The sequence below is a fragment of the Diadema setosum genome, chromosome 10 (genome assembly GCF_964275005.1).
Source record: "Diadema setosum chromosome 10, eeDiaSeto1, whole genome shotgun sequence".
Classification (NCBI taxonomy): domain Eukaryota; kingdom Metazoa; phylum Echinodermata; class Echinoidea; order Diadematoida; family Diadematidae; genus Diadema; species Diadema setosum.
The window spans coordinates 38,958,249-38,982,624 of NC_092694.1; the positions used below are offsets into that span (position 1 = coordinate 38,958,249).

Here is a 24,376-nt window from a genome sequence, read left to right on the forward strand (position 1 = left end):
ATTAGATTTCTGGTTGCAAACGGATGCAAGATTTATAGTTCGCGCGATCGAGTTTCATTAGGTATGCATTTTCAAATGCATGTCGCAATAAAATACTGAGTACACTGCATCTAAAGGCCCGGTCCCACTGCACTTACGGATGCAAAGAGGATGTAAAGCGTACAAAAAATCTTGCCATCCGTTGGAAAACGCTGCGAATCCGCTGCGTACCCATCGCATACGTGTTTCATCCGCTCTATCCATCGAGCATCCGTCCACTGTGATTTCATCCGCGCAAAAAGTTTTAAGCTGCTTAAAACTTTTAGAACGGATGAACTTTCCGCTGTGTACGATGTAAATCCGCGACATACGAGCAACAAACGTTGTATGTCCGTGCAGCATCCCTTAAACGTCCGCTGTATCCTCTCTGCATCCTCTGGGCATCCTCGCAACTCACATCCGCTGCAGCTAAAAACGGAAAGAGGGAGGAAAGATATGGTACGTGGAACGTCTTTACATCGTTAATAGCACGTTAATAGAAAGGATGTAAGCGTATGCATCTCGTATATAAAGCATTTCGAAAGCATCCCCTCTGCATCCGCTCTGCATCCGCTCTGCATCCACTCTGCATCCGCTTTTTCTGCTATGCGTCCGTTTCGCAATTATCTCCGGTAACCCCTTCGGAGCTGTCATCCCCTTCCATCCGCTTTCATCCGCTAGGCTTCCGATGAACATCCGTTTAACATCCCCGCTACATACTACCCACGTCCGTTCTGTTACCGCCAATTTTCGCCAATTTTGTCAATTTCTGGAGCGGATGAAAGCGGATGAAGCCATCCCCGAAATTTTGCTCGTCCGCTGTGTCCTTTCTGCATACGCTTTGTGTCCGTCGGCCAGTGGGACCGGGCCTTAAGTGATTAGGGACTTTTCTTATAATGTTGGCCCATGGTTTTTATATGTTCGTTTGTTTACTCAGTATTCATTTATTTATTCATTTGTTTATCAAATCTATTTCTATTTCAACACGAAATCAAGGGCCTGCTTTTTGAGTCTGTGTGTGAGCGGTGTGCATGTGTGAGTTTAAGGCTGCGTTCACATAGAAGTATACTGTTCGGTTATTCGGGCTCGTTTTTCGAGGGCACGCGAATAGCTTGAATCGAACGATAGGATTTCCTCACACCGGTTCACATAGAAGGGCACTATTCGAAAGTAACGAATAGCTGCGAAAAGTATAGCAAAGTGGGAATCGAGCCTGTTCGATTTTCTTGCAGCGTATACCGTCTCTCGTTTATGAAATAATGACACTTTTGGTCTGGATTTGCCCTTTAGCAAAAATAAGCATGTAGATTGACATTCTGATGCAGTTTAGAAATTGTTAATAAGATTTGGTGGGATGTAGGAGGAATAAATCCTCACTGCATGGGATATGGTGAGTTGACGGTGCGGGTGGCGGTGTATTCGGTGCCCGAATACCGAATGGCGAATAGCGAATAGCGAATAGCGAATAGCGAATACTTCTATGTGAACGCAGCCTTATAGGCAATTATTGCGACACACACGTGTAAACATTGCGTAGGTACGTACCATGGACCTACAATGTAGGTCCATGGTACGTACATACAGCTACAGATGATCAACGTGAGCCCACGTTTGTTGAAAGAGCAGAGCCGAAGTGCGAGGCTGATCGAAGCATTTCACACTTTACGTTACGGCTTCAGGATTGTGTAACGTCACATCAAAACATCGTTCTTGTTGCTTATCTGAGAGAATCAGAATAAAGTACATAATGGCAGATGGTCAGTTTGATGATGCAGAAGAAGACTGCTTAAAGATTGAATTGTAAGTATGAACTTTAAAAAGCTCGTATTCGCCTCATAGTCCCATGTGTGCATGTCGATGTTGTGTAACTGTGTCGATTGCGGCGGCCGTGGCAATCCGATAATATCCGATGATTCAATAGAGACAATAATGATGTCGATAAGTTTTAACGTTAGAGATGTCTGTTTTAACTTTGGTTGTTTGTTGTTTTAATGGTGTGTAGTATCTGCTTTCCTTTGGGTGAACGTCATGCCGGATGAATGGCAGTGTGGAACCAAACTGCAAACGAGGAAGTATTTCTGGTCGATTTATGAATGCTTGACTTCATCTCAGTGCTGTTTTCTATATTGAGTCAATGGTTAGACCTACGTAGAGTTTGATTGACTTATCACGACACCAGGGTTCCTTGATCTTGATCTTGATGGTGTACGTTGATCAGCCCTGGTAGTGGTAGAGCAACACTCAACTTTGGTTCATTATAGGTCATCATGGACAATGGTATCCTAGGAGGGACATTACTCAACGTCTCAAAGACAAAGTGTTTGAATAAAGTTTAATGTATCTTTGAATAAACTTGGATCAACTATATTGGTTATTGCTTGTGGTAAGGAATTCCAGTATCTGGTGGTTCTTGGGAAGAATGAATGTAGATGGAGATCAGTTCTGGAAGTAGGGAGCTTAATCTGAAGAGGCTTCCAACTCCTGGTCCTTCTAAGTGGTTCAGGGTTGAATTCACCATGTCTTTCAAAGGGCAAATCAACCAGGCCATAGATTATTTTATGCATAAATATAATGCTGTTCATGTGACACCTATGTTCCAGAGTAGGTAGTTTGATATTCTGGAGCATGGTTGTTTACAGAGCTTCCATAATCATAATCGTTGGTTATAAAGCTGGCAGCTTTCCCTTGTATGGCCTCTACTTTTTGGATAAGCCTCAAAGTGTGCGGGTCCCAAACAGGGCTACAGTACTCCACGTGAGGGTGGACTAGACTCTTATATGCTTGCACTTTGACATTAAGAGGAGCTGTAGTGAGGTTACGCCATACATTGTAGGAATCCAAGTATACTGCTTGCTTTGTTGGTGATATAAAACTTGTTATCAGTAGCGTCTGCCACATTTCTGTGACAAATTTGCTCTCAGCCAATCAGATGGAAGGATTTCAGTAGCTTATAACAACTAAATGTAATGAACTGTCATAACTTGTTACTGATAACAAGTTTTTTGAAATGGGGCCCAGCACTGAAGTGATTCACTTTCAATGACTTGTTTCACTCATTCAGGGTTCACCCACCAAGGCACGCTGTCTCCATGACAACAGCTGATGTTGAGCAAGGTGATCTCAGTCAGAGAGGTGAGATTCTCCTTGAATTGATGCAGAATGGAATGCACAGGGAAACATATACATAAAGAGTCACCTTCTACCCCTTGCATTGACTCTACCTGGAGCGTGGGAGCTTGGAGTAAAGAAAACTGAATGCCAATGTGCTATTATTTCTCATACTTTTCATGGAGTGTAGACTTCCCTCCCCAGCTAGGATTTCTATTCTTTACTGATGTCACATGAGAATCAAGATCTTTGGTCAAACATCCCCTCATCTGAGGATGAAAATTGAAATTAATCATTAGTTTTAAGAAATGATGCAATTTGTCATTTCATATATAAATGTGACACATTTTATCAGTAGGTCTACCAATCAGCCTTGCTCAAGGGACTACCTGGCTATAATGACCACCTGGCTATGATGACCACCTGTGTACAAGTCAGACAACTTCTGTAATTCCCTTCGGAGCGAGTGTTATTGAAATTAAGAGGTCATGCAGTATTCTAGTTTAAAATTTACAAAATCAATATCATTTCTAATTTCCATGCATGCTTCGCTCCTATGTGCTAAAACACTTGCTTATGACTTATCAGTGTAATCAGTACTTATGACTTATCGATGTAAAGTGCTAGTAAATCTGCCTTTTACCAGGGGACACAGGCTTTTAGAAGTTATTGCAGGCAGTATCATTCAGTACTGCTTGTAAATGTTTATTCAAAATTTGGTGGAGAGGAGAATTGGGTTTTTAACTCTTTGCGAGATACCAAGAAAACACTTATGAAATAGTACAGAGCATACCATTTTATGAGGAATTCAAAGTTTATTTGGTGAAAATCGGGTTTGGAATGACTGAAACATCCAAAAAACAAAGTGAAACAAAGCGATCATAATAAAATGTGGGTCCCACACTTTATTGGAAACGCTCTGTTTTGGATATCTCAGCCATTTCAAAAACAATTTTCATCAAATAAACGTTGAATTCCTCATGGAATTACATGTTCTTTCATATTTCATAAGAGGTTTCTGAGGTTTCTCATTATCTCACCAAAAAATCTTAGAAACCTGAAATTAGGTCTCAACCAAAATTATACGATCCCTTTAAACATATGTGCATTCTTCCTGCCTTTGCATTCAAAGTATATTGTTGTCCTTGTTGTTCTTTGTAGTCCTTGAAGCATCACTGGAAGAGGCAGAATGGGAGGAGGAGGAGGAAGAAGAGGATGATGAGTACTTTGACTGGGAGGATGAAAGTTCAGGTTTGGATGATTGACTTGACCAACAGGAAATCAAATGCACTCGATCCTTTGACTCTCCTTTCTCACTTACACTAGTGTACATGCATGCACACTCAATACACTTGGACTGTATACATGCTTTATTGTTTTTCACGTTGGTAATCAAGGTTGATGTAAATAAAGTTTTTTATCAGTGGCTATGTAGCAAAATATACTAAGAGATCGCAGTTTAGGTAGTTTAGAATATGCTGAAAGGGTAAGTGACTTTTAAATGAAAAATAGAAGAGGAATAGAAATATTTTCTCTTGTCAAGAATGTTTTTAGAGCTTTGAATTTCTGTCAGTAAAATTACTATGCTCTTTTTAAAAAAGAAAAACAATTTCTGAGGATTTCTCATGCTATCTTTTTGAAGACAAAGTTCTCTGTTTTGATTTCCCCTCCTAGAAGCTTTATATGTCACAAATATGAAGAGCTTGACTGAAAAGGAATGGAATTGGTATATGTCTGCTGCTCAGACAGTTTTCAATTCTTTGTATCATATTTTAGAGATTGTGTTTGCTGTGTCTCCATGCAGTTGATTTATAAGATCCTTTAGCATGTGTCTCGTTATGGATGGTTTAATTTTGATTACAGAGGAAGTATTTGCAACACATAGAGATGGAAAGATGAATTCTGGAAGCTATCGAGGCTATTGACTCATGTCCATCAGTAGTACATGATTAAGGGAGATAATTATTACAGGTTTGAAAAAATTCAGACCCCATTTTGTCATATCTCCACCAGATTTTACCAAGAAATATAATGCTGTAAGGGCATGCAACCCTCAGGTAAGTGGTTTGATATCTCTTTCTCCATTATCATGGCCCTTTTTACTGTTTTGATGACTAATTTTGTCATTCATCTTAAATTATCCTGATCGTGCTCAATCTGTTTTAGGGCTACAATGTATGCATAAATTCAACATTGACAAATACTGTAAATCCATCTCCTGTTCTTTGTAAGTCTTAGCGCTCCACCCCTTCACACAGTGAATATGTGCATTCATTTTGTCAGTTTTCTTCTTGTTTTGATGTCAAATGCATGAAAATGAGTTTAATTATTTTATGTGTTAAATGTTAAAATTTATGTACAATTTGGCATGTTACCATTCCTCCTGTGAAAAAATGCCAGAATTTTAGATATCATGTACTTGAAAAATAACTGACTCTTTGTCTGCAGATCTATAGGAATGTGATGTCAGTGAAAGATACTAGCTTTTAAAGCTGAATGTGGTGTGGATTTTTGTGTAGAAATAAATGATACAACTGGAAAAATACTGACTTGTTATTTTTAGCTGTAGGATTGTCAATACAAGATTCACTAGGATGTCAGCGAAAGATGCTTGCTGTTAGAGTTGAATATGATGTGTTTTTTTTAATAGTTAATATTTGTGATACAACTAGTTTTTCTTTCTCCATGACATTGTTTCCTCAGCCAAAGCCAGGTGTGAATTCAGGGAGTCACAAAGATACTTCATCCTACCAGGTTGGTTTCCTTCTCATCATGAATGATGACACAAATCCTATGTCTAAAATGTGACTCTTTGACAGGTTGCAAACCCATGCATCTTACCGTGTGATACGTGAAAAAACTTTCTTCACAGTTTGTCCTTCACAAACTCTATGAGATTCCTAGCCTGCTCAGAGCCTTTCATGTAAATACCACAGATATTATATGCTGTGTAGAAATTGGTACGTAGTTATCAAGGATTTGATTAAAAAGTAGTAGCCTACACTTCTAAGCCTTCTCAGTGTCCATCAAATCAAAAGTCTTTCCTCAAAAATAATTTCATTTCAAAGTGGCACGAGTGAGACCAAAGCTCAAACAAGCTACATGTTCATGATGTGAGAATTTTAATGAAATTACTGAAGGCGGACTGTGCATTGATGAAAGTGTATCATTTATGCAAAATAATTACTTACATAGTAGCACTGCAACTTTTTTTGCTGAGGGCAGAGTATCAATCAGAAATGAATGGAAATGTAAAAATTGTTCGAGGTGTACTATTTTTTTGTTTTGTGTGGGGTGGGGTGGGGGGGGGGGGTAGGGTAGGGGGCTTGGTTTGGATGAATTTTTTGTTTGTTTGTTTATTGCTTGTTAAGAGAATTTATGCTCAGAAAATACTCCCAAACCAATTTTACTGGTGAAAATCCAAGATTTTCCCTGCGCAAACCACCCTTTATGAAATAGTTCCATAGTCCTTTCCCCTCCAGCCATTTTGATGGTGTGAATGGCTGAAGTATGTATGTCTTTTGTTCACTCCATCATTCCATTCTTACTGGGGTCTGGAGTCTCTTTCTATTCTCTCAGCCCCAGGAAAAGTCCATGAGCAGGTTTGCAAATAAGATAACGGTGGAAAAGTACTCTGGACCCAAGAATTTGTCTAATGCTGCCTCCAACTCCCTTCACAAGACTCACAAGAAAGTTGAAGCAGACAGGTGAGTAGTCACATGCTTCTGATCACTATCCTGGCCATTCTGTAGAATTTTGATACTGAATTAACCTTACATTTTTTTCATGTGCATTTTAATTTTGCAAATTTTGCAAGAGCCAAGATTCATGAAAGTTCTTGTCTACGCTACAGTGGACTCCCGTTATAATGAAGTCCTCGGGACCAGCAGTTTTCTTTCGTTATATCGAAATTTCGTTATAACTGAACAGATAAACAATAAAAATACATAGAATGGATAATTTTGTGGCCTGAATTTTTACTTCGTTGTACCCGAAATTTCGTTATAACTGTGTTTGTTATAATGAGAGTGCACTGTACTCTGTATATGCATTGAATGTCAGTGGCAATTTGCGAAAATTTCATGCTGCAAATATCTTTGGTTTTACAGTATTCAAAGTGAGCTGGACAGTCATTGTGTAGAGGCTTTTGCAACCCTGATAATTAGATTCATTTCATAAGCTGGTACAGTGTAGAGGTAGGTAATTCAGACCTTTCCTGAAAATAATAAAACTGGAAACTTCTTTATGATGGAGGGGGAAACACTACCATAAATTTCCAGTGAATTTATTGGGATCCTGAAAAAATTACAACTTTTACTCTCGGTAGAAAAGGGGAGCATATTCTCAAGTGACATAGGATAAGCTTTTCATTTCTTTTTTAAGAACTCTCAGGTGAATTACCATTTGATTTCATACATGATGTTGGGAGGCATTATACTTCAGCCATGCAAAATTTCATGGCATATGCAAAAGGTGTATATGACCTTTGAAATGTGCCAAATGCTCAAGGATGCTATGTTAAATAGTAGTCAGCTGTACTAAACTAGCATTGACACAAAAAGTGATGACAGGATCAGCTCCTTGATACCCTAGGTGAACAGGTGGAGCATAGGTGTATTACGTGTTCCTCTTTTTTTTTTCTTCGATACCATTTAGTAATTTGTAGTGACCTGAACAGTGAAACAGGACTGTTTTAAAGTCACCCTGTAGTCCAGGGCCCCGTTTTATAGAACTTGTTATCAGTGACAAGTTGTCATAGTTGTTATAAGCTACAGCTGTACTGAAATCCTTGCGTCTGATTGGCTAGAAGCAAATTTGTCATAGAAATGTGGCAGTTATCACTGATTTTATGATACGGGACCCTGGTCATGTATAGAGGGCTCTTCTTACAATTCTCATCAAAGTTTGTAGCCAGTGCCTTGAAAATTATGAAGTCACAATGAAAGCAAGCAAATTAACAATCAAACAAATGTATTGTACTTCCAAAATGGTTGTAGAGAAGTGAATGTTATGTTGATGGAGATTGATATGCTGTGGTGTCTTTTATTCCTCATCTTACAGAGTGCGTGTGAAAGATAAAGCAGACAGGGCTACAATGGAACAGGTAAGAGAGAGTTGATATTCTATTCTATATGTGTTTATATTCAGTTTGTCTTCTTACGTATTACAGTATTGTCATGCACAGCCACAAACTGTAGCCAATATATGCAGACACCTTGTAAATTCAGTAGTCCCCAATCGCCTTTAACAATGAAAATCTGACTAAGTGTTTTTTTTTCCCCTTAAGCTACAGTGCAATATACTGTATGATTGCATGACTTAAGTTGGCTGATATGATCACACATACATGTATATTGCTAAAATTGCTGCAAGGAATTTCTTTATGTAATGAACACAGAACACTCCAGTAGTAGTTTTGAGGTTTTACTTTGATTTCTAGTACCTAGTACTGAAGGTCTTCTCCCCTTTTAAGGCTCTCATCCAGACTCCACCCATCATCACATTCCTCTGGGGCATGACAGTGAGGGCAGGCTTTATCACCACCCTCTGTGGGTGTGAGAGCCTTTTCTGAACCTGCACCCACATTCTTTGAATCCTGAAAACAAAACAAGATTTGATTAGTACTCTGTTATGGAAACAACCAACTCTTGTTCACTGCTGTTCATATAGGAAATGGACTGTAATGATGCTTTAACCTGTACAGCTACTGCAATATCTGGGAGTCGAAAGGTTATTTAGATCGTTTTTCCAATTTATTGCTAACCCTGTAAGGTCCTGGACCCAAGGACACGCATGATTCTCTTCAAGATGCTGAGCAGGAATGTGATCTGTGAAATCAATGGCTGCATCAGCACTGGCAAGGAGGCTAATGTCTACCATGCTACCACCAGCAAGGGAGAACACAGAGCAGTGAAGGTGAGAAGGTCAAAGGTCATCAACTTGTCGTGGTAGTGAAAGATTGGGACTGCTGCCTCTGCCTTGAAGAAAGGCTAGAAGCATCTTGGTTTGGGGTTGGCCTGCACTATCGAAGACAAAAAGTCACAGACAAATACTAAGTTTGCACATCATGTGACAGCAAAAATGGCTGATTACGTAGGTACAATGCATCATGATAGAAGAATAAATGATAATGGGTACGACTAGACTACTATTTCAAAGCTCAGGGTCAAAGCTGAAGGTGATGGACACAACACAATTTGTAATAACTGTGAATGTAAACTGCCAGTTGTATGAGAAGGAAAAGCATACACTAGTTTAAAGTGGACTAGACGTTTTTATAAGTAGACAACAGGGCATATGTGGGAAGCAAACCTAGAACAGTGATGAGTTGATCTTGGGTTGTACATAACTCCTGCCTTAAATGTAATATTGATTAAGAAACGGGCGAATGATGCCGACCCCTCGTGGTCCCCCCCCCCCCCCCCCCCCCGTGACACGCAATAGTCAGCAAACGATATCAACAAGGCACACACTGTGTCATACGCTTAAATGAGTGAATGCCAAATCAAGTATGAAAAAAATCTCAAAAATATTGTGTTAACCACAACCCTCAGAACAACCCCATGATGCCTCCCATTTGAGCAGAAAATCTTCAGTGTGGCGATGGAAGAAAACATGGTTTTATCTCTCACGTTTGAGGATATGAGATCTCCATTTTATGTCCTGTCAGAGGGACAAAGTGGTTTTGCTTCGTAGCAGACTGAATAATGTCACACAACGTTGCTCAGCTGGTGTCACAGATCTCAAACCAAAGATCTTGAAGTTGTAAACTAAACATCCTGCCAGCTGAGCCACCTCAATGCTGCCCTAGATATGTCTTAGTTACACTTTACATGACTGTGATATTGCAAGCTTCAAACTTGTGTGATTCACAATTCAGTTTTACAATCTGTCTCCACCAATACCACAGATCTACAAGACATCAATCTTAACATTCAAAGACAGAGACAAGTATGTGACGGGCGAGTTTCGTTTCCGACACGGCTACTGTAAGAGCAACCCCCGTAAGATGGTACGAACGTGGGCCGAGAAGGAGATGAGAAATTTGCTCAGGTCAGTCCTTTCTTTCATTTTCTCTTGACGCTCTCTTGACCTCTCAGAAGTTCCATTGACATTTGATGGAACAACGTCACTAATGGTTAAGCCAAAGTTGACTTGAATTGGGTATTATATGTCCAAAACAATCGCTGGAAACATTACATGAAGCCATTGCGATATTGACAGAAAGAAACAACAGGTACAGATATAAAAGAAAGAAGCAACACATGAAAATTGTATGTTAAATGGTGTGTACAGTAATTTTCTTTCTGTGCTTCTGTAATAAGTTTTTAGCTTACTGAAGTGAGGGTTGGTTTTTATTTTAGTTAGCAACCATCTGCTGATTTTTTTGCTGTAGAATGTTTTGTGAATCGTGAAATAGCTTGCTGGAGCAAAGTCTTACAGATCTACCATGTCTACTGGAAGTTCAAAGCACTTATATTTGATAATAAAATGCAGTCCTTACATTTTATGTTCTTGTCCGCAGATTGCAGTCATTTGTGATTACTATCATCAAAGACCTTTATTTCGCTTGTTTATGTTTTAATAAATGTCTTTGTACTATACAATGTACTTTTTATTTCTTTCTAAGCATATTGCAAAAAGTCTTGAAATTTCTCTATCATTTTGAATGATCTGTTTTGGAGAATGTTATAGGAATACACAATTTAAAGTCGAGGCACATTTTCTTGAGGAAGGTAAAATGAGTTTTCGCACTGAGCATGAACTTTGACCTTAGTAGTAACCATGAAGACATCTGTCTTCTGCCTCAGGTTACACAATGCAGGAGTATCCTGCCCTGCACCTCATATTCTGCGGAGCCATGTACTTGTCATGGACTTTGTTGGAGTTAACGGATGGTGAGTATCTCTCCTCAGAGGAATGTCATGATATTGAGCAGTATTTTGGATAGTTTCTGCCATATCGCATCTAGTTACTAAAACACACACACACACACACACACACACACACACTTATTGGGCGATTTCAAGAGTTCCATGACATTTGCTCCTGCGACAATTGCTCCCATGAAGTATCTGCATGCTTAGCACAAACATAAATTCTACCCACAAAAATATATCCCTGACCCTAAACCTAATTCTTTCATCAAGCTAAACCCTAACACAGTCCTAACCCTAAGTCCTTGGAGAAAATAAGACAGGAGCAATTGTCGCAGGAAAAAATATTCTGTCACCAATTTCAAGTTTGACACTAGAGTTGACACTGATCTCATCGTCCAAACGACTGCCTTTAGTTGAATTCTTTCACAGACAGTCAGATTAACACAAGCAGTACCGATCACAAGTAGCAATCTCCAACCACAAAGTCCATGGCGAAAAAAAGTGATTATGCATAATTTGAGTCAAATATGAAAAGATGCTGCCACGAATGCTTTGTATTAGACAAGTGATTTTGTAGAACACAAATGCTGCAAATTTCTTCATGTTTGAAAAACATAACAATCTTACTTTTGCTCCTTTGGATAGATTTATGTGGCCATGTTCAGAGTGCTTGTGTACTTTCCTTGGGGGACTATTACATTAGCATAAACTATGAACATTCTTGATGAATGTAGATCTCGTATAGCGACGCTATCACCAATGCCAAACTTAAAATAACAAATTTGATAAGTCCTTAGGGCTGATGTTAGCCATTTTAGAAAAAAACATGTATGTCCCCAACAAGAATAGTGAAGCTCAATTCAGCAGAATTACATTCAGTAGTGGGCCCAACAAAAGAGATAATATTTATGTCTGGACTGATTGTCTCCCAGACCTTCTTATTTCAGTGGGCACTGGATTTGCCAGTCAGACTGATTAAAGCAAAGAACATGACATATTCAACTGAAGTACTCTTTCGTATTGTAAAGTACTTATACACAATTTCAACCCAGCAGAACACATCGTGGTCAGCAGATAAAACCTATGCACATTGAGATGACCTCAGAGTTCTTACCTACATAACAATTCCTGTCTTTGTAATAACTAAAGCAATTTGCTATCAGGCTTGCTGGCAGTTTCAATTATTTTTCCAAGGTATGAAATAGTGAAACTTAAGTCTACAGTCGGAATTATGCCATGAAGTAAGTATAGCAGTTTGTTGCTGTTTATGTTTTGTCTACTTAGTGTTCAAAGGTTGTTCAAGGAACTTGCCATTATCGCAAGATTTTCGAAGACTGGTTAAAATCACACTTGTGCTAAAAAGTGTTCAAAGTTATCGAAGCTTTGGATGAATAATGGCAAGAGGCTCAATGTCTGGTGTGAATGTACACTGTTCGATTTAATTACATGCATATTTTTGTTTGCATGTGTGTATGTTTGTACTAATGGTTGAATAAAATTTAATCAAATTGAATTGAATTAAATTGAACTGAACTGAATTGAATTGAATTGAATTGAATTGAATTGAATTGAATTGAATTGAATTGAATTGAATTGAATTGAACTGAATTTAATTGAATCGTATGGATTTGAATTGAATTGAATTGAACTGAATTGAATTGAATTGAATTGAATTGAATTGAATTGAATTGAATTGAATTGAATTGAATTGAATTGAATGGAATTGAATTGATTTGAAATGAATTTAATTGCATATGATTCATTTGTTGACACCAGGCCGGCCCCTCTCCTAAAGGATGCAATGCTAAGTGAAGGCAAAGCTAGAGAGCTGTATCTAGAGTGTATCCAGGAGGTCAGGAAGATCTACCAGCAGGCTAAACTGGTCCACGCTGACCTCAGCGAGTTCAACATGCTGTGAGTATAGTGGTTCATATAGACAGTTCAACACTCTTGAAGAAGAAGAAGTGTAATCCCCAAAGACTATTATTATAATTATTGTGACTCCAATTCATTAATATTTGATTGTGATGTATCCATGATCACGTGCAAAATTTCTGCATAATGCTAAGGTGTCCAACAGCTTGGTAAAATCTCTTCACAGTTCTTCATTGTAAGTCTGAAGTGTAGTAACCTACAGACCTCCTGAAATGTCTACTGTGTGCTTTGCATTCAGATGGGTGTCCTCTGTTTGGTTGTATGAGGAAAACCAACTACTTCTATAAGGCATGATGTTTGCCCATCAAAGTGCTACATATAATTGCTGCAGCTACGTATTACAGAGGAAAGGGAGAAATGAGCATTTTTTAAGTTGCCCTTTCCAAAAAAGAAAAAAGAAAAATGAGAATATCTGAACAATTTACATTTGCTGATTGTAAGACTGTCTGCTCCTGTTGTGTACCCAAGAACTCACCAATGATTTCATGTGTTTCCCCTCTCAGCTACTGTCATGACAAGCTGTATATCATAGACGTATCACAATCAGTGGAACATGACCATCCTCATGCACTGGAGTTCCTTCGCAAAGACTGCACAAATGTCACAGGTAAACACATTTTTTGTTCTCTCTCTCTCTCTCTATGCGTGCATTGATGCTATCAGGTTCTGGTTTGGCTTAATGCTGAATTTTTAACAAACTGTATTTATATTGAATGTCTTTTGATTATGTTTTGTTTGTTTTAATGTTTTTAGTGTGTCTATATGTGATACTTCAAACATAAGTAATTTCGCAATGGACAGTGAAGATTGAAAGGTATTTGCAAACACTCTCAACTTAGCAAACACTAAGTGATGTGTCAATTTGACTAGCCAAATTACAACTTCATCCGCACAACAAATTTTGAAAAAGAAATTAACTTTGAAAAGCAGTGTCCTTTGAGACATTTGCAGTCCAACCTGTCCTAGAGGCCACCTGCCTTTAGCAGCCACCTGCTTCATGTAACCACTACAAACTCCCCAGAAGAACAATGTGTTGAAGACTTCATGTAAATAGTCTCCTCTCCAACTCAACCAGCAGCAGCCTATATAGTCTCCTGTTCATAATATTTCTCAGCAAATAATGAGTGATATCATATTCACTGCTAGTCATAGTGATCTGATACAATTTACTATTATTCTGTCTGATACAGAGCTATTTCACATGGAGTTTAACACAGTTGTTAATTTCTTGACCTGTTTTTAGAGTACTTCAAGAAAAATGGTGTCTGCACCATGACGGTGAGGGAGCTGTTTGACTTTGTGACGGATCCAGCCATCACAGAGAGTAACATGGAAGACTATCTGGACAAGGTGTGTGATGCCTGTTTGTTGAAAAATTATTGATTTCTGGTATTTTTCTATATTTTGAAGTTTGAATGCAATAGAATTGATCTGAAGAGGGAAATATAATGAAAGTCTGTCTGCTTATGATGTTCACTTTGGAAATACACGTATGAACTTTTGTGCCCTAAAACCCAGACATGGTAGACCTCTTGTAGACATGTTTAGCTATATTCTGAGTGATGAGAATGCTTGGTTACAAGGTGATTGCACTGATAGGATGCTTAGTGAGAGAACGCACTCTTATTATTCACATCCTCCTACGGTACATCATCATCTTTAGCATCATCACCATCACCACTCTTACTTTCTTTGTCATCCTGTGTCATCAATTCTGTGGAGCATATCATTGTCATCATCACTTTATTGTCAATGTCATCAAAAAGCTGTCAATGTTATCAAAAGTTACCATCAGTTTGTCTGTCTGCTGCAATAGTACCCATAATGCTACAAGAGAAACAATGACAGTGTTCGTATCGTCATCGTCACTGTCAGTGTTGGTTGTTGATGGCTGTGAAAGGAAAATGAAGTTCTTAGAGGGCAACCCAGTCCTGCTCTAAAATATATTTTGGTTTATTCCACTGTTGCCTCTTTTACATCTTTGTTCTCCTCCTTCCACATCAGGCAATGGACATAGCTTCCCAGAGGTCAGCCTCGGATATCTCTGCCAAGGATGAAGTTGATGAAGAGGTAAACAAGAAATATTTTACTCCCAACTTTTTCCTGCCATCTAATGTGAGAAAGTTGATGAAATCCATCATAGAAGTTTCAAATTCTCAGTAGTTTCTGATAATTCAATTGATATCTCATTTGCATTGTATTCAAATTAATGAATAGTCAACAGTTAGACTATTCACACTAAAATTGAAATATCATCTTATTGACAAATTGACCTTCATCTATGTAAAAGTGAAAAATCTAGTCTCTAAAAAGATATGAAATTCTTGACTAGTCGTAGAAGAATTGCACACAGGAGTGTGATTTTGTTGTAATTATTAAGTGAAGTTTTCTGTCTTAACTTGCAGTTACAGCCCTCACTGCAGAAAGTTTGTCGTTTTGATCACATGACTGCCACTCGATATTCAGACTATTTTCCTGCAAAAACACATGAACTTTAGATTACAGCTGGCCAGCCAGACCATTGTCTTGGTAACATCTCTAATTGCATGTAGACTGTTGAGCAATGGTGTATGTGCATTATGGGGGAAAAAGATGATCATAAAAATTTTGAGTGTGTTATCATTGAGAGGTTTGGTTTCCAGATTGATCAACAGGATCAAACATAAATTTACTTTAATTTAAAAGTTGAGAACAGGCCTACACTTTAGAAAATAATGCTCCTGGTCAAACACAAGAAATTAAAGGAATAGCTTAATGTCAAGGTAAAAGGAGTGGGTAGAGGTTATTTTATTTTATGTCCCTTGCCTTGTGAAGCAATGACTTCAATGCTGTTTTATGTTTGTATGTCATGTCATAAGTATTACGTTCTCTGTAGGTTGGGTTAATAGAAGAGGAGTATTCATCTAATGGACCAGATGAAATTAATTATTTTTTTTTTCTCTGAGCTGTTATCTTTTCATTCTGTTACTTCCTGTTTAAAGGTCTTCAAACAGTCCTTCATCCCACAGAAGTTAGAGGAGGTGGTGAACTACGAGGGTGAAATAATGAAGGCCAAGAGAGATGATAAACATGAGGTGGGTATTGCCTTATCTTATTCCAGCACAAACCTCTCCCCTTGAGAATGGCCCCTCTCATTCCAACACAAACCTCTCCAATTGGGTGTGGCCTCCTCTCATTCCAACACCAGCCTCTTCCCTTGGGTGTGGCCCCACAAGCATCTCCCCTTAGGTGTGGTCCTCTCTCATTCCAACGCAAGCCTCTTCCCTTGTGTGTGGTCCCACTAACCTCTCCCCTTGGGAATGGCCCCTCTCATTCCAACACAAGCCTCTCCCGTTGGGTGTGGCCTCCTCTTATTCCAAGACTAGCCTCTCCCCGTGGGCGTGGCCCCACAAGCATCTCCCCGTAGGTGTGGCCCTCTCTCATTCCATTCCAACGCAAGCCTCTTCTCTTGGGTGTGGCCCCACAAACCTCTCCCCTTGGATGTGTTCTCCGTTCATTCCAATACTTGCCTCTCCCCTCGGGTGTGACCCCTTTCAATCCAACTCAAGCCACTTCCATTTGGTGTGGCCCCTCTCATTCCAACTCAAACCTCTCCTTTGTGTGTGGATGATAACAAATAACAATTAACCAGCATGTGGGTTAATGTTTCCAATACACATGTACTCCATGTACCACATAGATGCATGCACACATATTTATATGTATGTGTGTGTGTTTTTGTGTGCATGTGTGTCTGCACAATATGTTTAGTTGATTTAAGTTTGTTTTCTGAATATGGTCATTAATATTACTTTCATTAAAATGATCGTTATTGTGGACTGTCTCTTCTTAGTGAGAGTGAAAAAGAAGGACATTAGTTTTAAAAGTGCCTATGTCCCACTCTCATAGTTTCATGCAATTGTTTTCATTGTGGATAAAGAAAATGTCATGATTTATATGATGTATTATGGACTGCCTTTTTCTTCTTTTTTTTTAGATGTATTACAAGACAATAGCAGGGCTCAAGGGAGATTTGAGTGGTGTGCAACAGGTAAAGATATCATCCTTCATCTTGTAAACATCCTTTAAACGTTTTTTAAATATCATTCAAACATTTGTTCATAATTGTGCATTGACTTAAGATTACAAGGAAAATAATGAGAAAAATATGCAGAAATCATTCTGAATGGAATATTTCTATGTCACCTAGATCAACAGTTTAAAGAGGCAATTAATTGTAGCTGACACGGCATGTGACTGTGCAGTTGTCTTCTCTGTCGTCTTGCTGAATCATTTCATATTTTCATGTTTTCTGGAAAGACTTATTGTCTTGTGTGGCTCTGCTTGAAATTTTAGGGATGGAATTATATGTGATATGTAATACTTTCATGATGACTGAGGGACAAACAAATTATGTACAGTAAACCTCGGATAAGTCGACGTCGAGTGAGTCGAAAATCACTTAACTCGAAGCAAAATAAAAAGTCCCGATTTTTCCCTATGTATTTTCTCTAAGAAATATTTGGATAAGCCGAAGTACGAGAGTCGAATTTCGGCTGTGTCGAAGTAAAACATTCAGTCCCTTTTGTACAAAATACACGTAGTTTACATCACTTGAGCCGAAGAAGTTTTGCCTGGCATTCTCATTACATTTAGAGGAGAACAAAAAAAATCGGCATGTCGCAGAACCTCGTCCCTGCATGACTTGCTGCAGGTATACATGCACACTCACCGTACCGCTCCGCACGCATATCGAATACATACACATGTATAGATGTATACACACAGCACATCGATCCATACTTAATCCATACACACAGCACATCCATACTTTATCCATGTCAAGCCAGAACTCCTTGGTCAACCAATCGCTGCTTTAATATTTTAGTGACAGGCCAAGTGGGCGGAGTTTGTTTGTGCGTGGCTGGCTGTATAGTTTTGTTCAATGGAGGTGGGATGGGCCTGGGAGAGTGTTTGTCTAAGGGTTGGTTGACAGAGATGGCTACCTGTGTTGCATCATAGACATAGCACATGCACATTGCCACATAAGCGCAGACATTCTCAGAACTACGTTCAACTAGTACAGTAAAACCCCGTTATAACGAGTTCGGTTATAACGAGGAACCGCTTTTTAACGAGGTGGTCGCGTCGGTCCCGTTTTCCTTTGCATGCAAACCTATGGCAGAATGAATCGATTATAACAAGTTCGGTTATAACGAGATTCCGGTTATAACGAGGACAATTTCGGTGCATCATGATAAAGAAAAACATAAGCAATTTGATCGGATATAACGAGGTTCCATTTCATGACTAAATTGTCGCTTTCAAACACGCGACAAACGAAACATTGAAAACCGAATTCACGCTATCCGTCTTTTCCCGTTTTGCAGAAAACCGTTCCTTCCATTTTTTCTTCCAAACCACGCAATAAGACACAAGAATGCCTTCCGATGTTCCTACTGAATTATTAAACAATAATCATTCGATTTTCTTTTTCGTGAGATACGCGTGCGTAAAGAGGCGAAAAAAAAGATAACGCATTCAAAAACTATCCTTTCCGTGTTTAGTTCCGAATTCCGGTTCATTTGCTGGTTAGCAAATATGAGTGTGTATGATTAAAGCCGAAATAATTAATGAAATCATCGCGATCCCGCCGAGTGACAGTAGCGTAAAAATTACTAAAGATGTTTGAATAACGCATGTTAACCTACTTAATCGGTGTTCAGAAAAAGAAACAAACGCATCTATCTAGTATTTAGTATTTATCTGATAATCTAAATATGAGTGTGTATGATTGAAGCCGAAATAACTGGTGAAATCATCGCAATCTCGCCGGATGACCGTAGCGTAAAAGATAGTTGAATACCTTAATCGGTGTTCGGAAATAGAAACAAACGCATTTAACAGTTCAACAACGGAATCGACGTACAAATCGCGAATAGTTTTTCGGAAGAAAATAAAGAACTCATTTTTAATCCCTTCGGGCGCAACGATCATACATTGTATAAAATTACAGCAGAAATTATTCATGAAATTATCGCATTCCCGCTGGGAACTAACAGCGTAAAATACCTCGCAAGTTAACGGTAAACAACGCATGTATGTTACCCTGAAATCATCGCGATCTCGCCAGGTGAAAGTAGCGTCAAAAAGTTGAATGACGCAAGTTTACCTAAATCAGAAAAAGGAACCAACTCATTTATTAGTTTGAATAGATCTGGGTTTGTTCATTATTACAATTTTAACACTGCACTTCACAAAGAAGATTTTTCTTTCTTACAGAAAGGTCTACCAGGTAAAGATTTGCGTAAAAAGGATCACAACCTTCCACATTCAATCCTGTCGCATATTTTTGAAGAACGGATGTACAAAACGCGAAGAGATTATTTTTTGGGAAGAAAATAACGCATTTTTAATTCCTTCGGGCGCAACGATCATACGTTGTACAAGATAACAGCCGAAATGATTCATTAAATCATCGCATTCCCGCTGGGTACTATAAACGTAAAAATACTTCGCAAGTTACGGTAAACAAGGCCTGTATGTTACTCTATCTGCGCTGGTGTTTAGAAAAACTTCACAAACAAGAATTATTACAATAAAGATTTAACTCATTTCAGCCCCTACTTTTTCGTCTAATTCACAAATAATTTCCCTTTATTCTCTCAATAATAATGATCCATAATTGTGTAATAACAACGCAAACGATGTCCTTAGGTTTCATTTATGGGTATATGATGTCGTGCTTATGTTTTTCTTTGTTTTTGATGCGTACGGATATAACGAGGTACAGGTTATAACGAGGTAATGTCGCCGGTCCCACGGACCTCGTTATAACGGGGTTTCACTGTATTGATACAAATTCATGTTCAATTTAGAACAAAATAAGAACATTATCTTCAAGAACAGACAAATTTGAATGCAAACACACACACGCACTCACACACACACACACACGCATGCAAATGTACTATAATACATGTACATAACTGTGAGTCGAAAAAAAATCGACTCTCGCGAGAGTCGAATTTCACTTAAGTCGACGCATTTTTGTCAGTCCCGAGAGCTTCGACTCATGCGAGGTTTACTGTATTTCTCTTTCTTTGTGTGGTTTCACCAACACCACACTTTTTATTCCCATTGACCCCATGTAAAAAAACAAACAAACACCCCCCGCAAAAAAAAAAAGAATAGAAAACTGACTGGTAGTAACTCTATCTGACCTTTCTTGATATATGTCTTTCTTTTTGTACTGATTGTAATTTCCATTTCAAAGAAATCATTCAACTTTTCCTATCTGGAGGGTTCTTCTGTAAGCATTCTTGGAATGTAGAAAACTGGTCTCATGCAAGTTATCCTAGTGCTGGAGCTGAGATGCTTTTAGATGGCCATCAGTGTAAATGTGTTTGTTTGAGTTGATTCAAAACTTTGTTCATTCAACTAATTCAGTGTGAGAAAATGATTCAGTAATTTGTCAACATGTCAAAGAGAAGTTTTATGAAACAGGGTTCAAGTGATTGATTGATCTGACATCATTTCTTTCTTCTGTGAAGGACCCAAGGCTCTTAGAAGAGAGACTTGCTCATCCCAAGGAATCACTTAAAAACGAGGACAGTAACAAGACAGCTGGTGGTGGAGATGAGGAAGAGGAGGAGGATGAGGAGGAGGAAGAAGAAGAGGAAGAGGAGGAGGAGGAAGATGAGCTGAAGGAGAATGAAGAAGAGCGACTTCAAGGGAAACATCAACGGCCTAGGGAGGAATCGCCAACATCTAAGAAAGTAAGTGGAAGTTATCAGCCAGTAACACAGTGTTGCTGGGATGACAAGATCTTGTATAAAATGTCAAATGTTTAGGAGAGCAAAAAAAACACCAACAACTTGGCAGCAAAAGCACTGTATCAAATGGGAGAGCCTTTCCTTTGACATGCCATGGTGGCTTCATTTTGGGGGTAAGACAGCTAGGATTTAGATAGGACAATTATTTAACTGATTATCTGACTATTAATCCAAAAAGTCATATTCACCAAAATTTCAGATACAAGGCCTTGTCACCCCAGCAACGTTAACTATTTTTGGACATTCCAACTGCAGAGTAAACTAAAGTGATTTCCATCCAGTCCTCTTTTTATCAGAGTAAGAAAATGACATAGCGGAGGTCACTTTGGTGACGGAGAAAGACAAAGATGTGGTGATCAGGGAAGACATGAGGATGGTTTGGCTTTATGTAAAGGAGATGAAATTAGTTAGTCATGGTAATGATGACAAGAGAAGTGACAAATAAATGAAAGTCATCAGTAGAAAGGTAAAGTGGGTGTATTGTAAACAAATGTGATGATGTTGATGATTATGATAGTAATGTTTTTGTTTATGCTGAGAGTAATGATAAGTGCACAACTGACAACTGTTTCTTATAATTTTCCGGGAAAAGATGGTGCTGACTTCTGTGTGATTTATTTTATCACCACAGAATTCTGGAAATTGAGTACGCTTTTCATAACAAGGGATATTATGTTTGAGTTTTTAATTGAAACTCTTGTTGTTTTCTGTTTGTTTGGTTGTTTATTTACTGAATACAGGAGCGGAAAAGGGCTGTTAAAGAAGAGAAGAGAGAAAACAGGAAAAACAAGATCCCCAAACATGTGAAAAAGAGAAAAGAAAAGATTGCCAAGGTGAATCGAGGGACACGGAAATGAGAGAAGATTGAAACCAATCTTTGGACTAAAGAGGAACTTTATAGAATGTACTGAACTGAATTCACCATGTACATCGGGACATCACACATCAAATGCTCATTTGAGTGCGATTTCAGATGCCATGGAAGGTCTCGTTAGACCACTTCTGAGAAACTTTGACCTGGAGAAATGCAGTGCGCTATTCATCTGCTTCGCCAACAGTGGTAAAAGAAAAGAAAAGAAAATCTTTTTCCGACATATATTTTGTGGTTCCCTGTGTTTGCGACCCATGGTATTGCTTTCAGAAATTTAAAATAAAGTGCACAAATGGTCTGATCTTGGAGGTACGGTCACTCCATGGTCTGATGATTACCATGAGGACCCGTCATAAATGCTAATCTTTCCAATTGCTTGGCAGCTAGGACCATAGACACACACACACAGCAAGTCTCACACGAAGCAATACAGTGGATGTACTGCATACAAGCAACAAGAAGAACATTTTCACTATAGCATCTCTCAGTAGGCTTAGGAGTGTTTCTCCAGGGATGCCATTTTTATGTCAGTGATTGTTAGAATGTGATTTTATTGCATTATTTACACTTTTATATTAATTTCTTTATCTTTTTCAAATTCAAATTTCTTTTGTTCTCTCTATTTTTTTTGATTTTTTTTTTTGAGGGGGAGGTTAGTTTCCTGCTTTGGCAACCTACCAATCAGAGGCCATCTTTCTAAAAGTAAATAAAATAAATGTTGACCTCCTAAAGTGTAGAGCCTTTTACACACAGCTTTGTTTCAGAAATGTGCCATTTGATACCACAATACACTGCAGTGCACTCCCGTTATAATGAACAGGCATTTAAGAAAAATCCGGTTACAATGAAATAAAAATTCAGGCTGCAGTATTATCGGCTCTGTGTTTTATAATTGTCAATTTGTTTGGTTATAATGAAATATGACCCGCTACAACAAATGGATCCTAAAGTCGCTGACGGGCGAGCCAAGCATGGCCCAGAAAAATGCTATTTTCAGGCCTTTCCTTTGATCATTTAGCTTCGAAATTTTGGCCGATGATAGAAGATACATTAGACTACAAAATTATGTTAAAAACAGAAATCCGAACGTTTTGACAGATTTTGGTGATCTGACTTTCAAACTTGATTTTCTCGGCTCACCCGTCAGCGACTTTAGGATCCTTTTGTTGTAGCGGGTCACAAATTTTCGAGGACTTCTTTATAATGAGAGTCCACTGTATTTAGGTAACAGACATAATATGTCTGTCATGTTTCATATCTTCTTCTGCAGGTAGCCATATTAGAGGGTGAACGTACTCAGTAACTACATGTATTCACAAAAACAGAACAATCGGGGGTAGAAAATGCTTCCTATTGAATACTGTTTTTGGTGGACTGTGATATCACTTATCCTAAAATAAATATGTTGAAAGAAAATCTGGAACAAACATCTAGCCTCTTTTCTGCGTAAATAATTCCCTTTAAGTTTCCATTCAATCTTTCTTTTTCTTTTTTCAATAGTTTATTAAGAAGGTACATGCACTATAGCTGTACATAAACATGTACACTTTTGTACGTGATTAATGAAACAAGACAATTGGTGTCAGCATCAGTCATTTGAGTATGATTTTATTTAGGAAAACTACTTTTCTGTTGAACTTCTTCGTATCGACACAAGTGTCTAATGAGCAGACTCAAGATGGCGTCACAGAATGACATCACATACTAGTAGTCAAGATCTTCAGTGTTTATTTTTTGTTAAAAGAAATAAAAAGACAGAAAATGGGAGGGGGATGTGCCCCCCCCCCCCCCTTTGAATTTGTAAAGGCGCCTCCCCTTTACAGAATTCCTGGATCCACCCCAGCCCCCTGCATTTTAGTCACAAGACGACACACTAGACAAAAGATAGTATCACAGACGTAGAATGACATCACAGATGCAAAATGACGTCACAGATGCAAGATAGGATATCACAGACACCATACATAGACTCCACTCAGTTGGTCTTGCATCTTACTGGTGCTTTTTTGATTGTCTAGTAACCTTTAAACTAATGTAATTCTTGTTAATCATGAAGGAGCTTAGTCATGTAGGCCCTACCGATTTGTGCCCACATTTCATTCAAAGTACATGTAACTTATCGTAGAGGTGAACTTCCATTTTGAAGTTCCCAATGAGCATGATAAATGAGCTTCAAGCAATCATATGTACATGTATAAAATAAAGATACAAAAGTAATTTCCAGCTCTTTTGTCCTGCTTGGGTTGTTCATTTTGACATGTTTTTTTTTTAAATTGTTTTGACTTGTTTCTTTTTTGTTCGTTTGGGTGTGTGTGTGTGTGTGTGTGTGTGTGTGTTTGGGGGATATGACACTACAGATGTTCTTTTATCCACTACCTAAAATATACTGTAAATCATATCACCCACTTCAAAGTTAACTTATTTAAGACACAGATGGAGCGGACAGAATCTGAAACTATAATAATGTACATTGTACATGATTGTAAAGTATAACATGTACATGTATTATGCAAATCAAGGATGCACAGGTTGTCATGGAGACTGCTTCTAAACTCAAAAGATACAAATGTACATCTTATTTCACTGATTTGCAAAATACGCCTATGTACTACAGTATGTATATTTTAATTTTTGTACATACATGTATTAAAATATGTTTCACCTTATTTATAAGACTCTTGAATACAAAAACTAATGACATGGCCAAATCCTTCATCACATGCCCAAAAGAGTGAGTCATGCCTCCAGCG

The 24,376-nt window shown here is 38.4% G+C and overlaps 1 protein-coding gene across 1 annotated transcript; it reads left to right on the top strand.

The window, feature by feature from the left end:
- Positions 1-1,646: 1,646 nt before the first annotated feature.
- On the top strand, positions 1,647-22,077 carry LOC140233697 (serine/threonine-protein kinase RIO1-like). Its single transcript, XM_072313797.1, has 18 exons — positions 1,647-1,818; positions 3,080-3,150; positions 4,288-4,377; positions 5,140-5,183; positions 5,830-5,880; positions 6,706-6,833; positions 8,188-8,230; positions 8,899-9,042; positions 10,037-10,179; positions 10,938-11,024; positions 12,783-12,920; positions 13,445-13,548; positions 14,185-14,291; positions 14,946-15,011; positions 15,923-16,015; positions 16,918-16,971; positions 20,474-20,698; positions 21,496-22,077. Exons 1-18 carry the CDS (start codon positions 1,766-1,768, stop codon positions 21,610-21,612), a joined length of 1,758 nt encoding a protein of 585 aa, XP_072169898.1. The 5' UTR covers positions 1,647-1,765; the 3' UTR covers positions 21,613-22,077.
- Positions 22,078-24,376: the final 2,299 nt, after the last annotated feature.